The sequence below is a fragment of the Podarcis erhardii genome, assembly GCF_964252035.2.
Source record: "Podarcis erhardii genome assembly, chromosome: 14".
NCBI lineage: Eukaryota > Metazoa > Chordata > Lepidosauria > Squamata > Lacertidae > Podarcis > Podarcis erhardii.
In genome coordinates, this window is record NC_138503.1 from 35,182,208 (window position 1) to 35,198,300 (window position 16,093).

At 44.2% G+C, this 16,093-nt stretch overlaps 1 protein-coding gene across 16 annotated transcripts in view; it reads right to left on the bottom strand.

The window, feature by feature from the left end:
- The window catches only part of RBFOX1 (RNA binding fox-1 homolog 1), a 1,493,407-nt gene extending 1,479,601 nt beyond the window's left edge, over nucleotides 1-13,806 (bottom strand). For 6 of the 16 annotated variants that reach the window (XM_081840271.1, XM_081840295.1, XM_081840261.1 and 3 more), the window contains exon 1: nucleotides 13,394-13,804. In XM_081840271.1, coding sequence (XP_081696397.1) covers nucleotides 13,394-13,648 — 255 coding nt within the window. In that variant the 5' untranslated portion in view covers nucleotides 13,649-13,804. Of the gene's footprint in view, nucleotides 1-13,393 lie in introns of all 16 variants that reach the window. The other 10 variants (XM_081840294.1, XM_081840282.1, XM_081840291.1 and 7 more) reach the window with 4 other exon arrangements.
- Between the last annotated feature and the right edge of the window lie 2,287 nt (nucleotides 13,807-16,093).

Consider the following 16,093-nt stretch of genomic DNA (forward strand, 5'->3'; position numbering starts at 1 on the left):
ATAGGATTTCTCTCTCTCAGTCACTCACTCTCTCTCACACACAAGTCTGATAATTAGTTTCTAAGAAACTTTGACTCACTTCTGGATGAACAATTCTCAGTGGGTCTGGTCTAGATGGGGAACTGCCTAGAACCACCTTTGTATGCCACCTCAGGTACCATGAGGGACTGAAGGTGGAATATGAATGTACGAGGAGGAAAATGATAAGTCCTCCCACTGACATGTGGTAGCCCATGGGGAGGGGTGTAATCTGCCTTGAATGCAGAAGGTCCCAAATTAAATATTTGGCATTTCCATGTAGGACTGGGAGAGTCTCCTTCATGAGCCACTGTCAGCCAGTGTAGACTTGAAAGAGCTCCTGGACTTACCTGCCTCTTCTGGGCCTGTACCATTAATCAGCTTCAATAAATCATCACTTCCATACCTAAAAGTTTACCAGCTATCATGTTTTGTGCAGCAGCCAGGGCAGCTACCTGCTGAGAGAACTCCAATGCCTCCACAGCTGCAGGAGCATCAATGCACTGAGCACCACTGTGCTCCCATGGCCCAGGCCATCGTTACCCAAGAGCTGGAGAGATTTCAAGACTGCCTTTCCCATGGCAGAAAGTATTGTAATGACAAAGCCAACAAGTCCTTACATTTGGAAAGAGCAGCAGACCAAACCACAACTGGAAAACCGTGACAGACTGTGTGGTTGACCACATTCACCTCATCACCAGCATGACAAAGAAGATGATGGAGAGCTTGGCAGCCATTGCGCTATAGACTTCCTGGTTTTGAGGAAGAGCAGGAAAGGGTGACCAACGAACATGAAGATGAACGGAATAATCCTTGCTGGACATACAGGGGGAGGGAATTAGGCACATCCAGGGTGGTTTTTTGTTGTGTGACCTGAGATTATGACGCTTTTGTTACTAGTATGCTGCCCAAGGTTCCTATGAGTTGTTCAGGTTTGATGGTATATTGTCTTTAAATCAATGTTTTTCAATGTGTTGTAAGTTACTTGGAGACCTTTGAGTAACAAGCAACTAACAAGTGATACTAATCATTATTATTATATTATATATTTATTCACCATCTTTTTTTCCCTGGCAGGGAATACAAGGCCGCTTGCAGATAAAATAACTAAACAGCTAAAAACACAGGAAGGGGAACAATCATTTAAAAACAATTAAACATCAATTGCTTAAGCTCCCCATTCCTGTCTTTGACAAAAATGAACTAAGTTGGATCCACTGCGATTCAACAGCTCTGCAGGTGAAGGAGGCTGAGGACAGAAAGAGCAATGAGGGGGGAGTAGCCAGACTAGAGACAGAGAGGCAAGTTGCCCCTTATCACATGTTCCTAGTCATTACATAATTGTAGAAAAAACTTATTTTATTTACTTAAGTGTAGAACCTGCTCTACCCCCAAATACCTGGGGCAGATAACAGTAGATCTAAGACACTCATTTTTTAAAATGGCCTTTTTAAAAAAGAAAAATCAAATTTAAAAGGTTAAACATTACTGATTGCCAACTCTGTGCCAGCTAAATCTCAGGGCCCCACGCTTTCAAGTTAACCATGATTGTTGTACTGTGGTACCTTGGTTCCCAAACGCCAAAAACCTGGAACTAAGTGTTCCAGTTTTTGAACCTTTTTCAAAAGCCGAACTGTCAGCTATTGTTTCTGGGGCACCTGCACTGATCAGAAGTGTGCCTTGGTTTTTGAACATTTCGGAAGTCAAACGGACTTCTGGAACTGATTAGGTTTGGCGCTTTTGTTTTTGCTATTTATTTTGGGTTTTTGTTTTTGAGGCTTTTTCAGTTAATTTGTTTTTGTGACTGTGTGGAACCCAGTTCAGCTACTGACTGACTGATTGATTGGTTGATTGATTGATTGTGTGACTGCAGAAATGGATAAAAGCCCCCCATCCAAACAATGACTATCATCAGTGCAGGTAAGAAAAAAAATTAATTTTAATTTTTATCTTCTACAATACTGGCTTATTTATTTTACAGTACAGTGCATTGATTATTGCTTTCATTTTATGAATCAATGGTCTCATTAGGTAGCAAAATTCATGTTAAATTGCTGTTTTAGGGGTGGTTTTTAAAAGTCTGGAACAGATTAATCCATTTTGCATTGCTTTCTATGGGAAAGTGTGCCTTGGTTTTGGAACGCTTTGGTTTTGGAACCAACTTCCGGAACAGATTAAGTTTCTCATTTTTTCAAATCTTATATTCATTTCCATACATTTCCACATCCGTTGGTGACTTTTATTTTTAAAAACTCTCATGAAGATTCATCGGCAGTTTAGTGCAAATTTCTCCTTATATAGACATGTTTGTATGCAATTTTGCCTACAATTTCCAAGCAATTTTCAAATTGCATGTTCTTTTCACTAATATAAATGCACACATGCATTTTTGGCTGGCGAACTGCATCACAAAATTCAGAGAAGAGCAATTTGCATAAGACTGCTGCATTTCAGTTTGCCTCTTTGTTCTGGAAGGCATGAATTACCGTAGTTAAGTTTGTCTTTAAATGCACACTCAGTCCATTTCCTCCTCCATCCATCTAGTCTTGTGGACAAAAACATTTGCCTTTGGGGAAATGGCTATAACCCATTCTACACCCAAGAGATAACTCGAATTAAATCAATTGTTTTGTTGATTAATTAAAGGCTACCCAATAGGCTTCATTGCTGAAGAGGCTTTGAGCCTAGACTTTTGCTTTAAAGGCTACCCAATAGGCTTCATTGCTGAAGAGGCTTTGAGCCTAGACTTTTGCTCCTCTCATCTCTCACATAAGGACCAATTTCAGGTAGACTATTGTCCAAAGTTTTACATCTGATGTGCAGCCTTCTCTGAAGGGAACTCAGTTGGTGCAAGGAAAATGCTAATAGTTTTGATCATTTTGAACTTCTTTGTGTTTCTGTGAAAAATGACGGAACCCAATCCAAGTGACCAGCTAATGTCTTGCTCAGCACTTCCTAACAATGCTATAATTGCAACCTCTCAGCCAGAGTTTCATATTCATCCCACCAGCAGAAGAGGAAGCAGCAGGGGGAGGCAAAAGGACACCCCTGGAATTGTCTCTGAATACATTCACAACTTGCACACACACACAAGAATTCCATTCCATTTCCTCCAAACCATTTGCAAAAAGAAAGACTCTGCAGTGAGGCAGAAACCCATTTGCAGCCATCTGCATAATGTTTGCAGCTTTTGTCTAGCTCAACGGCTCATCTTTGGGAAAATGGTTATTGAAGATTGTAATTTTCATAAACGTTTGGAAATTGATACAAAGGAAACTGGCCATAAAAACTTTGTGAGTGGGGTGGGAGGGGGGTGTCTCTAAGTCGTTGGCTGCTAAATGGCACAGAAGAACATAAGATGTCATGCTGAGCAGTCTGCAGCTGGCAGAGGGTAGTCTTCTACCTGCACAAATCTAATGTGAGGATTCAGGCTCAGAACTTGGACTTGGGCACAGCCCAGGATGTAACCGCTGGGCCTTCCCGTCACACACAAGGCAGAGTAATATAGGAAGCTGCCCTAAGAATGGAAGACAAGCCTGCTGAATCAAGCCAGTAGCCCAATTAACCCAGCATCCTGTTCTCACAGGAACTAAGCAGTTGCCAGTTGGAAACCCACAAGTAGCACCTGAGTGCAACAGCACTCTGGCCACCTGCAGTTTCCAGCAACTGAATCTGGCCCATCTAGTGCAGTATTGTCTAGCAGCTTTCCAGGATTTGGGACAGGGGTCTTGCCCTGCCCTGAGATGCTGGAAATTGCACTTGGGGTTTTCTGCATGCAAAGCATGTGTTCTGACACTGAACTCTAGCCCTTCATCAAACCATTGTAAAAAAAAACCAAATATGGCTTCTGGTTTGTTTGTATTTTATTTTTAAAAAGGTTTGCTGCTATCCCGGGTGCTGAAATGTCCTCAGCAAAGGCGTAATATTCCTGGCACCAAAATGTAGCAAACAAAACAAAACAAAATCAGCCTTTCCACATTCATCCCAAGCCAAGGCTGCCAACTGACCCACCCTGCTGTCGTGCCTTAAATGGCAGCTTGATGCAGATAAATGAGTAGGAGTAAGTGTTTGTAGTGCAATTATGGCCACAATCCTTAAGCAAAGAAGCACATTCAGTTTCTAGGAAAGCTACAGGCACTGGGGCCAATTTAAACATTTCAGGCATGGGTCTCTCTCAGACCTATCTCAACATGCTGCAGATTAAAACTGGGAGTTCTGCATGCAAAGCTGGTGTTTGTTCACTGATCTATGGATGCTCCTGACGAATGTAGGAAACTGCCATACCAACTCAGGCCATTGGTCCATCAAGCTTAATATTGTCTACTTAACTAGCAGCAAGCTCTCAGCCCTGCCTGGAGATGCTGGGGACTGAACCTGGGCTTTCTGTGCACAAAAGCAGATGTTCTGCGATTGATCTACAACCCTTCCCTAGGGAAAGCTGGTATCTCTCTGACCATGGGCTGACAGCCTGCAGTCAAAATAACCAAGTGCTGTGGAAGGAGGTGGAGTAGAGTAACTAAGCCACTGGTTACTAGGGATGGAGGGGGAAGAGATTTGATAAAAGTCCATATTTGGGACAGGACCTCTACACCCAACCGGGGCAGTGAGATATGTCTCACCACTCGCCTAGCTCTTTCTCACTTTGAGCCCCTAGGCTGGCCACTTCATTTCAGCCAGGGTAAGAACCTTGGAGAAGAAATAGATCACTTGTATCCTCCCATGGCAGGGACACGGGTGGCGCTGTGGGTTAAACCACAGAGCCTAGGACTTGCTGATCAGAAGGTCGGTGGCTTGAATCCCCACGACGGGGTGAGCTCCCATTGCTCGGTCCCTGCTCCTGCCAACCTAGCAGTTTGAAAGCACGCCAAAGTGCAAGTAGATAAATAGGTACTGCTCTGGCGGGAAGGTAAATGGCATTTCCGCGTGCTACTCTGGTTCGCCAGAAGCAGCTTAGTCATGCTGGCCACATGACCTGGAAGCTGTACGCTGGCTCCCTCAGCCAATAAAGCAAGATGAGCGCCGCAACCCCAGAGTCGGCCATGACTGGACCTAATGGTCAGGGGTCCCTTTACTTTACTATCCTCCCATGGCAGCCTGCTGCATTTCCATGCTGGGCACTGACAGAGAGAAATGAGGAGGGAGGGTATTCCTGCCCACCTGCAAAGTTGACCCGCACTGGTGGTGAGATCTGGCCCAGCCCTGCTTTGCATTAGCTCAACACCATCTGGAGCACAGCACCTTCCCCTTTCAAGGGGGCAGAGAGGCTGGAGTAAACTCTTTTGAAATTACTTAAATAAAGAAAGAAGGAAGGAAGTAAAATAGACATGGTGCCTGCTTTGCAACTGCGCTGCATCTTTAAAAGAAGTGACACTGCAAGAAATGTAAAATAAAACAGCAAGAATGATGAAGCTGTGGAGCAGCTTCCCTGGGGAAGTGGAGAAAGCCCCATTCCTTGATATTTTTAACACTTAGCTCCCAAAGAGGAGAAAATGTACTAGCTACAAACAAGCCAGAATTGGCAGGAAATCAATTGGCCCCACTTGCCGGGTCCTTCTCATCACAACTTTCTTAAAAACACAACCCAGAAAGTTCCCAAGTGTTGCTCAGCTTCCTAAACCTGAAATGAATTTCTTGTCCAAAAGAAACACACACAAAACCCCCAACCCTTGATACTGTATATATTCATTTATTTTCCAGTTAAACATCAGCCTTGGCTCCCGTCAAGTTGTGTAAGGGAGAGCAAAGATGCAAAAGATGAAAGCATCTTGCCATCAGCAGCAGAAGCAGAGTTCCCTAACGCAGGGAAAGGCTGGAGAATCTGCTCTGTACCAGCTAGACTGGCAAAGAAAAAGTGATTTATATGCGTTGTATATGCGATATAACATTGTGTCACCAGAGGGCGATGTGGAGTCCCGTTTTTCTCTACCTGTTTTCTCTGTTTAAATTTACAACGCTTTAAACAGAAACGCTACTTTGATATGTCTAGATCCAGCCTAGAATTGCTAGATCCACCAGCCAGAGCTGGGTGCAATGCAAAAGACATACACTTAAAATTCACGGGCCTCCAAAGATCTATCCTCTCCTGCCATGCATATCAGAGATTGCAGAAATGAGACACTACTCAAGCTTTTGCCAAGCTTATACTGAACTCCACCCCTAGCTGAATGTGAAGCTGATGCGCTCTTGCCTCTTTGTGGGTTTCCCATTGGGGCATCTGATCTGCCACTTTGAGAACAGGCTGTTGGACTGGATGGGCCATTGGCAATGGGGGCTGTCCAAGGAGTAAGTATTTTGAAGTTGAAGAGCCTGGCAAAGCCATGTCATTTAATCCAGAAAGACCTAGTAAAGGAGGTAGACACTCCTAGTCTGGGTTGTTCTCTGAGCTTAGGGCAGGGGGTGTTCCAACAGGACATACATCCCTGTTGGTGGAACAGGAGAAACCTGGCTACAGTTTAAGCCTTGTTGTTATTTTATTTCATAAAACTTATAAATGACGTGTGTGTGTGTGAGAGAGAGAGAGAGAGAGAGAGAGAGAGAGAGAGACTACCTCAAAGCAGTTAACAAAAAGAACCAAACAATAAAAATGTTAAAAACAACTGTTTAAAATATTCAGAAATAATTAACATCAACAATAACCTAAAAACTGGAATAAAACACATGACATGTCTGGATAGGCTGACTTAAAAAAAATGGTTTTTAACAGGTGCCAAAAACAATACAAGGGACGCGGGTGGCGCTGTGGGTTAAACCACAGAGCCTAGGACTTGCCGATCAGAAGGTTGGCAGTTCGAATCCCCGCAACGGGGTGAGCTCTCTTTCCTCGGTCCCTGCTCCTGTCAACTCCCTGCTCCAGCGGGAAGGTAAATGGCGTTTCTGTGCACTGCTCTGGTTCTCCAGAAGTGGCTTAGTCATGCTGGCCACATGACCCGGAAGCTGTACGCCGGCTCCCTCGGCCAATAAAGCAAGATGAGCGCCGCAACCCCAGAGTCGGTCACGACTGGACCTAATGGTCAGGGGTCCCTTTACCTTTAAAAATAATACAGTGAAGGAACTTGCCTGGTGCCAATAGGCAGAGCGTTGCAAAGTGTGAGTGCTACCACACTAAAATATTGATTTCTTACTAGTATTATATGGCACCTATAGCAGTGCCAGTTCTGCAGATCAAAGGGATCCAGTGATTAAGAACCTGCCAAGCAAAACACCCAAATATTTGGCTGGACCCAGCTCTGCCACTATTGCAGCAGCCATGAACGGGTGGCTTTCTAGTAGAAATCCACAAGAATCCTGTTCTATCCCTCTCAGGTTTCACTCCTGTGAATTCAGTATATTACTGAGGTCAGGAGGCCTGAAATCATCTCTCACATCCTGATCCAATCTCCCCCACCCTGAGTTCATGTTCCGTGGGTACGGAAAGACTGGAAGAGTTGTGGCAGTGGCTGGTGCACCCTGGGACTGATGGGGTGGAAGGCCAATAGGGGGTGGAGCCATAGCCAGTGGTAGGCAAAGCAACAGCCAATGAATGAGCGGAGGAGGAGGAGTTGCACTGACGGCTGGTGCACATTGGGACTGGTGGGGCACGAGGTAGGGAGGCTAACAGTAGGTGGCACAAGAGTCAATGAAAGAAAAACCCAGCTCACTCTAGCTTTGTCCCCAATCCTTCTCCTCCTCTGTTGAGTTCTACAAGGGCAAAACTGAAACTAAGGAGGAGGAGGAAGAAGCTGACAGGCAAGGCCACCCCATGGACTGATTGGAAGAATTCAGGCAAGTGTGGCTTATCTGAGGGCAGACCAAGGTTGATGGAGCAGTATCCACAGAAGAGTTGCATGGAAGGAGAACAGGATTCATGCTATGGCTCTGTTATGCCCCATGGGGATTGCACCTCATGTGCCCTTTTTCAAGTACAATCAATGGGAAGTTTTGCACTCTGGTTAGCAAAGTCGTAACAGCCTGGGGTGCTCCTTTGCTTCTACCCCGCCCCCCAAGAAGAGCTGCTGCTGCAGAATCCACAAACAAGCAAACATTTGTAAAAAGAACACTTATAAAATGTGGAATTTCTTTTACAACAGCCCAATAAAGGCTTTTTTAAAAAAAAATGCACTTCTTTAATAGAAATCATTATGGACTATTAGGAAATCTTTCTACAGTGCACCCATTGATTTCCTGGACTTCTAATGCTATTAGGTTTGTTCAAAAGATTCTCCTTTTTAAAAAAAGAGAGAGAGAGCAAAGCCATTGAACTGATGCTCATTCAAACTTTCTCAGGGAACATGGCATATTCCACCTTCCTGCCACCTGCCAAACAAATGCAGAGAGAAATCACAGTCACCTGAATTTTCTGGACATCGAGGACTAGATTCAGGGGCAGTGACTGAATCTGAATTTGGATGAGATGGAAGGATGGCCACAACTCAGTGGGATAGCATGTGATTTGCAAGCAGAAGGCCCCATGTTTACTTCCCAGCATCTCCATGTAGGGCTGGGAAAGACTCCTGATCTAAAACCCTGGAGAGAAACTGCCAGTCAGTGTAGACTATACTGAGCTAGATGGATCATTGCTCTGATGAAGTGTAAGGCAACTTCCTGTGGTTCTGCCTTCAGTAAAAAGCAGCAACAGTGTCAGCACCCCAGCAGTGTGGCCAAATGACAAGAACCCCCTGGACCTGCTCCTTCTCTGCACCATCTCTCACTCTGGCCCAGACAGCAGTAAGGAGGGCAAGCAAGCAGGTGGTAGCAAATGAGAAGAAAGAGGAATAGCTGGCAAGAATGCTAGTGAAAATGTAGACACACTGTGTCCAGGGATGGTGCCTTGCCCAAATGCCCTTCAAAACCTGGAACTGGCATTGCAAGGATTAGGTAATGAGAGACAGACTTGTGCCATTGTCTGCCTGTATCTCCAAACATTCCTTGTTGACTACCTCACCCCCATTATTACTCTCCATTATCCATTATTACTCTCCTTCGTTGGAGGTTTCTAAGAGGTTGGAGGACCTTCCATCTCCACGATTCTAAGTTCACACCACAGACACTCAGATATCCTCAAACCTGATGCCCTCCAGATGTTTTGGGGCACAGCTCCCACCATCCTAGACCCTGACGGTGATGGGAGTTGTAGCCTAAGACATCTGGTGGCTTCTATGTGGTTTTGGACTACAACTCCCAGCATCTTAGACCAGGAGCCTGATGGGAGTTATAATCCAGAACACCTGGAGGAATGGAGGTCTGGGAAGGCTGCTTTTTACAATACAGGTGTTTCCCCCACTTACATGGGTTCGACTCAAGCGTGCTGCAGGGAAATAAATAAATCTATTTAAACCGCAAAAAGGTACAAAAGCGGCCCAAAAAAGAGCAGGGGGGGACTGCAAAAATGGAGCAAAAAGAACAGGAAAATGGCTAGCAATCCCCAGCACTTTGGGGTATCTGTCTACCTCTGAATCATAGCCAGGCACTTCGGGGTACCAGTCTACCTTGCTTGTTGTTGTTCCCACATTGTACTCCAGTGATGAGGAAGACTGAGAGCTACCATTGCCACCATTCGTGCCAATCTAGTAAGTGCTGCTGGTTTTTTTCTTTTTTTATTATAATTTTTATTAGCAAACCAATCAAATCACGTTAATTCCAAATTACAAAACCAAATTTTTAAATTTTTGTCGGGGGTACCCATGCTTCGAGCTCCGAAAGGGATCCAAACATCTCTTTTTTAAAAAAAAGATATTTATTAAGATTTTGTATAATAAAACAAGCATCACAATCAAACAAAAAAGAGAAAGGCAATAAAAAAGCACAATCAAACAAAACAGAAAGGTGCAATAAAAAACATAGAAAAGGTAAGAGAAAACAAAAAACAAAGAAAATCTAGTTTTTTACTTACTATCTTTATAACCCTCTTTCCTGACTTCCTCTCATCTCCCTTTTCTGTGTTCCCCTTTACACAATCAAATTCAGCAATTCCTTACCCTCTTTCAAATCTTATTCAATATTATACATTTCAACCTATTATGTCTCCGGTTTTTCCTTTCCTTTCCTTTTAAATCCATTTTTACATGTTCTTTATAACTTAATCCCTTGTATCATTTTGTTTAATTTTGACATAATTTTACTCTGGTCTTTCCACCCTTTTCTTTTAAAACATTTTTGCATAATCCTTTTAACTATGTCACTGATGCCATATTATCTTTATATCCAACATCATTTTAGCATTCAAACATTTTACAATGTTTTTGGAGATATTCTTTGAACTTCTTCCAGTCCTCTTCCACCGACTCTTCTCCCAGGTCTCGGATTCTGCCAGTCATTTCTGCCAATTCCATATAGTCTATCACTTGCATCTGCCATTCTTCCAGGGGGGATCCAAACATCTCTCTTGCTGCTGCTTTAATATCCACAATTCTGTCCAAATAGTATTCACAGTTCTGTCCAATCTTCACTTTATTATTTTCCTCTTGTTGTTGTCATATATTCCTTTCTTTGTAACCTCTGATAGTGTCCACAAGCGGGTTAAAAACAAGTGCTGCTGGTTTTTTCAAGGGTTTCCAGAGGTTTAGAGGGTGTTTACAGGCTTTTTAGATTATGTTCCCTACTATACATGATTTCACATGGTACCCAGAAACGTAACCCCCACATAAGTAGGGAGGCACTTACACACACAGAGAGGGGTTCTTGGTGGCTTCCTCTTCCCAACTCTTAATAACAAATGTACCTTCCCACAGTAGTCCAAGACTAAGCACCCTTTAGAAGTTTGAGCTTTAGTCAGGAAATGAGGGGATCATTTAATTTAATCATTCTTCTAATTGTTGCTCTGCCTCAAGCCTTTGGGAATATTAGATAGATAATGTTCCAGTTGCAAGACTGAGAATAGATTTCTTCTTGTGAAGCATTGTGGGAGATTGACTGGAATTCCCTTACTATTTAAGCGCAGCTTCACTTCAAAACCTCTTTTTTTAAGCAATGAAAGAAAATGAACAAAGAGGGAAACTCACCTGTCCATTATTAAAATTTATTATTATTATTATTATTATTATTATTTGTGAAACACTACTATACATCTCCACATCAGATCAGAAGGAGCCAGCAGCCTGCCAGATGTTGTTGGATTCCAGCTCCCATCAACCGCAGCCAGCATGGCCAATGCCAAGGGATGTTGAGAGTTGTAGTCCAACAACATCTGGAGAAACACCAGTCCGATAGCCCTGGTCTATAAGGAGGATCTGGAATGCTGCTATAACCTAAAAGCTGGAAGCTTAGACAATGGATCAGAAAGGCACCAATTTGAATCTCACCTATGTCAGAGAATCAGTCAACTGCCTTGGGCAAGCCAAGTCCCTCAGTCTCACCTCTTCCCTCCCTCCCCACCTGCAATATGGAGCCAATATTAACAGATCTGTACTTTATGAAAAACACCAAATACATGTTGTTGCTTTGATGGGAACTGATGCCACTTCAATAACATAAAAGCCCTGCTGGATCAGAACAAAGGCCCATCTAGTCCATCATTCTATTCTTACAGTGACCAACCAGATGTTCAGGTGGGAAGCACTCTCTCCCCACCTGTCATTCCCAAAAACTGATATGCAGAGGCATGCTACCTCCAGCAGCAGAGACAGAACACAGCCATCATGCCCAGTAGCATTCTTCCACTCACCAGCAACTAATATTCAGAAGTACACTGCCTCCAACAATGGAGGTAGAACATTTAGTCATCCTGGCTAGCAAAGACTGATCGTCTTATCCTCCATGAATTTGTCTAACCCTCTTTTAAAGGCATCCAAGTCAGTGGTCATCATAACCTCTTCTGGGAGGAAATTCCCAAGTTTAACTATGTACTTTCCTTTGGTCTGCCCTCAATCTTCCCCACAGGACAGATTTAAAGATGTCTTGCCTGTCTGCTCAACTTTGATATAAACTTATCTTAGAAAACCACCACAATTTCCTGGTACCTCCTCCTTAAACAGAAGCATGACCCTGTCAAAAGTTACCCCTGAAGTGACAGCTCAGGAAAATGGAAGGGTGTTGAAAAACATGCAGTTTACAGACTGGAGCAAGAAATATTCTTTAGCCATTGCCTCAGATCTGTTCAATGTTTTGCCTGGTTTAGTAACTTCCCAATCCCACTCAATTACACCTTCATTTAAGAGGTTCAGTCAACTTGACTTTCATTCTCCAGCAGCTACTAACAAGATCTGTTCAATTACAGTTTGACAGCGCAGCATCCAACACAGACAGAGTTCTCCCATGAATTTGAACAGTACACAAACACCAAATGCAAGGCAGCAGAGAGGGATAAGAAGAGAAATGTCATGCCTGCTCCTTGCCGTTGTACACCAACGATGATGTGTTAAATACTAATTGTGTGCTGTCAGGCAGGCAAAAAACAGCTGCATTCAGAGAAATAATCCTGCCAGCGGGATGAATCAAGCAAAAAAACACTCTCTGCCTTTCAAATTAGCAAGGTCTGTAAATCCTTCCAAAAGCATGTATCAGTCATTGATTTCTTATCTGGCAAGGAAGCAGATCTCAATTCAAGAAAGGCACCCAGGATAAACCATGCTTTTCAAAATGAAACGCCACCACAAACTTCCCATCCTGCCAATGAGCTCACTTAGGAAACTCTGCTTTCCCCATTTGGGGGAATAGCTGAGCTAAGACCTACACAGGTGCAGAAAGTAACAGGCAGGAGCAAGCATCTCACCTGTCTGTGTTTCAAAGAAATTGTCAAGTGCTACCCATCTGTTTTCATTTTCTTTATTTAACAAAACAAAACAGGCTTTTGAGCTACATCCCCAACACCTGCCATCAAGCACAGACGCTGAACACATACCAACACAGTTTATGCTGAGAAACTCAGATGATGGCGAGGCTTAAAAACAAATAAATAGAAAGACTGGTTCTCCTACCAAATGTGATTTTTCTTTTGGAAAAGTCACAAGCCAACTGAATATTCCCCCGTCCCTTGAAAACATGCCCCACTACCCACCAAACTCTTCTGCCAGATTCGAGGTGCTCTGACTGCTCTTTCCAAGTCTAGGAAGAAGCGAAGGGCCTAGAGTGATGGACCACTACGGCAGCCCCTAGCCCACTCAGGACTTTCCTCCCTTGTCCCACCGAGAGTGGAAGGAAGCAGACTGGGAAACTCGTCTCTCGGAAGCGAGTGACTCTCGCAAAACACTCACCAGGAGGTCAGTGTCACACCTTGCAAACTCAGAGTGAAAAGAGCAATGGTTCAACAGATACATTTGGCTGTTCTTGACGAGGCGGGACAGCATCATTAGTGCAAAACCTGATCAACTTCACAAAGGCAAGTCATCTGTGTGTCCCCCAAAAGTCATCTTTTAAGCCTCACCCCCAAACACACACCACCAGTTCCGATGTCTTTACTCACAGTTTGGCCTTCTCCCTCTGTCTGGGTCCCAGACTCTTCTCTGCCCAAGGAAGCCATTCCATTCTTTGCCTCCTCCTCCTCCTCCTCCTCTTCTTCTCCACCTTTTCTTCCTTTCATTCCAATGCTTCCTCCATCGTTCCCCAGCTTCAATCTCTTCCCTTCGGGTTGTGGATCCTCCACTTCCTCTCGCCTCATCTTGCCATCTCTGACTCTCTGTTTCACTGCCTCCTCCAAGCTGCTAGCGGGACTGGACATTTTAGAAAAAGAACAAGGAAGGTTGTGCACTTTACTATATTTTTTTCAGTATTATTTTGGCCTAGCAAAGCTGCCTCTTTGGGGGAAGATTTGGTGCTTCTGAGAGCTGCCAGCCTTGCTCTCTCCGATATGCACAGGCTTCTTTTAAAAATTTAGCTGGTGTTTCAGTGTCTTTGCAAAGCTTGTCACTTCCATTTCTTTAGCTCCCTCTGCTGCTGGCTAGAGTGATTCCTTCGGCAGCAATATCTGCACAAGGCAGGGCACAAACTTTAATATCTCTCTCCCAAACACACATGCAATAACCTTTCAGATATTGATCATTTCCCCCAACAATGATTACTTTGACTAAATCCTCAGTTTCAGTGTTTATACATTTCTGGTTCTATCAAAATAGGGTTCTGTTTGTTTTTATAATGAAAAAAAAATCCTTATTAAATCAGGCAGTTTAGATCCCATTAAAGGTAAAGGGACGCCTGACCATTAGGTCCAGTCGTGGCTGACTCTGGGGTTGCGGTGCTCACCTTGCTTTATTGGCCGTGAGAGCCGGCGTACAGCTTCTGCGTCATGTGGCCAGCATGACTAAGCCGCTTCTGGCGAACCAGAGCAGCGCACGGAAACGCCGTTTACCTTTCCGCTGGAGCGGTACCTTTGACGTGCTTTCGAACTGCTCGGTTGGCAGGAGCTGGGACCGAGCAACGGGAGCTTACCCCGTTGCGGGGATTCGAACCACCGACCTTCTGATCAGCAAGTCCTAGGCTCTGTGGTTTAACCCACAGCGCTTGATCACCTAGCTATGCCAGAACTCAAGCATTGGGAATTTTTGTACACCCAAGTGCTGTGGAATTTAGTGAATTGTCTGGCTGCCTGTGGAGCTAGGGAAATGTTCACCGTTTCCTTCCCCATTACCCACCAGAGGCAGACAGGCTCATTGGGGAGGAGGTTTCTCAGGGTGAGTCAGGCATCCTTGGTTCATTTGAAAAGCCCAAGACTACACTGCTCTCTTTTTTAAAGGAACTAATTCATGACTGAAGGAGAGAGGTTTCTGAAGTCTCCCCATGAAGAACCTGGAGATCCCGAATCTGCCAACATTCAGCTTTATTGGATGTCCATGAGTCCCAGTCTTATGAGATACCTTGTCTATTATTCTCCTTTGGAAAGCCCATTCATAAGATCTTTCTCTGGGAAACGGCTTGCCAGCATCTACAGCTAGCAATTATCAAGGGGTAGTAGTAGCAGTTGGTGATAATGGCACTGAGGAGAGAAGCCAGCCTCTCCCAACCTGGTGGCTTGCAATTGTCTTGTATTACACCCCTAACACACAACTGTGTTGATGGGAGTTGTACCTGAGGCTCTACAAACTGCAGCTCCCTTAATTCTTTTGGGGAAGCCATGGCTGTTTAAAGTGGCATCATAGTGCTTTAATTGTCTGGTGTGAATGTGGCCTCGGAAGACTTCAGCATCTGAACAAGGAGACCTCCCCAGTCTAACTAACCACTGTCCTGCACTGTCTCTTGGTAGATCATAATATCTAGTACTTTGAGTAGCACATTGGTCTTTCACCAGTGATGAGAATAGGACATAGCATAGCAGTGGTACACACTATGATGGCATTTGCAGACACACAGAGAGCGAGAGAGAGCGCTTGTTCTGTTGTTACAGGCTTACATTGGCCCTTTGTAAGCTGGAATTTCACTGGTCCTGTCTTGGCAGAACTTCAGGGCAAATGTCCACGGACCCCCCACCCCCCTTAGAAGAATAAGCATGAGACCCCAGCATCTAAAGATATAGGGGAGAGACTATAAGATCTTTAAGTCAAAGTCAGCAATTGCCTAACTACACCTCTGCAAGTGCTACAGTGCCCCCACCTCCTAAAAAATGTATTGCTTTTGTAGTAAGAATTCTTTGATCCACCAATACAGAGAAATAACTGATTCCCAGTGTTGCCCATGGTGAAGGGGTGACTTTCAGCCTACGTTGATACCTGGGAGTAAAGATCTATTGAACTCAATGAGACTTTATTTTCAATGGGCATGAGTAAGATTGCACTGGAAAACCAGGATATCTGCACTGTAGATATAGCCTGCAAAAGACATGCTTTTCCCGAGTCAGACCATTGGTCCATCCAGCTCAGTATTGTCTTCACTGACTGGCAGCAACTCTCCAGTGTTTCAAAGCAGAGGTCTCTTCCAGCTGTTCTTGGAGATGTTGGGCGTTGAACTTGGGACCTTCTGCCTGCAAAGCAGATGCTCCACCACTGAGCTATGGGTGGAGTTTCCTCAAGTCAATGCCAATGTTATATACACAGCAGCAATGCGGTGTCTGGGGTGCTGAGATGTCCTCAGCAAAGGTATAATGTTACTGGTTCTAAAATATGGCTTTAAAAAAAGTCAGCCTTTGTATCCTTGGACATCCATCCCAAGCTAAGGTGACTAACCTGCCCTGCTG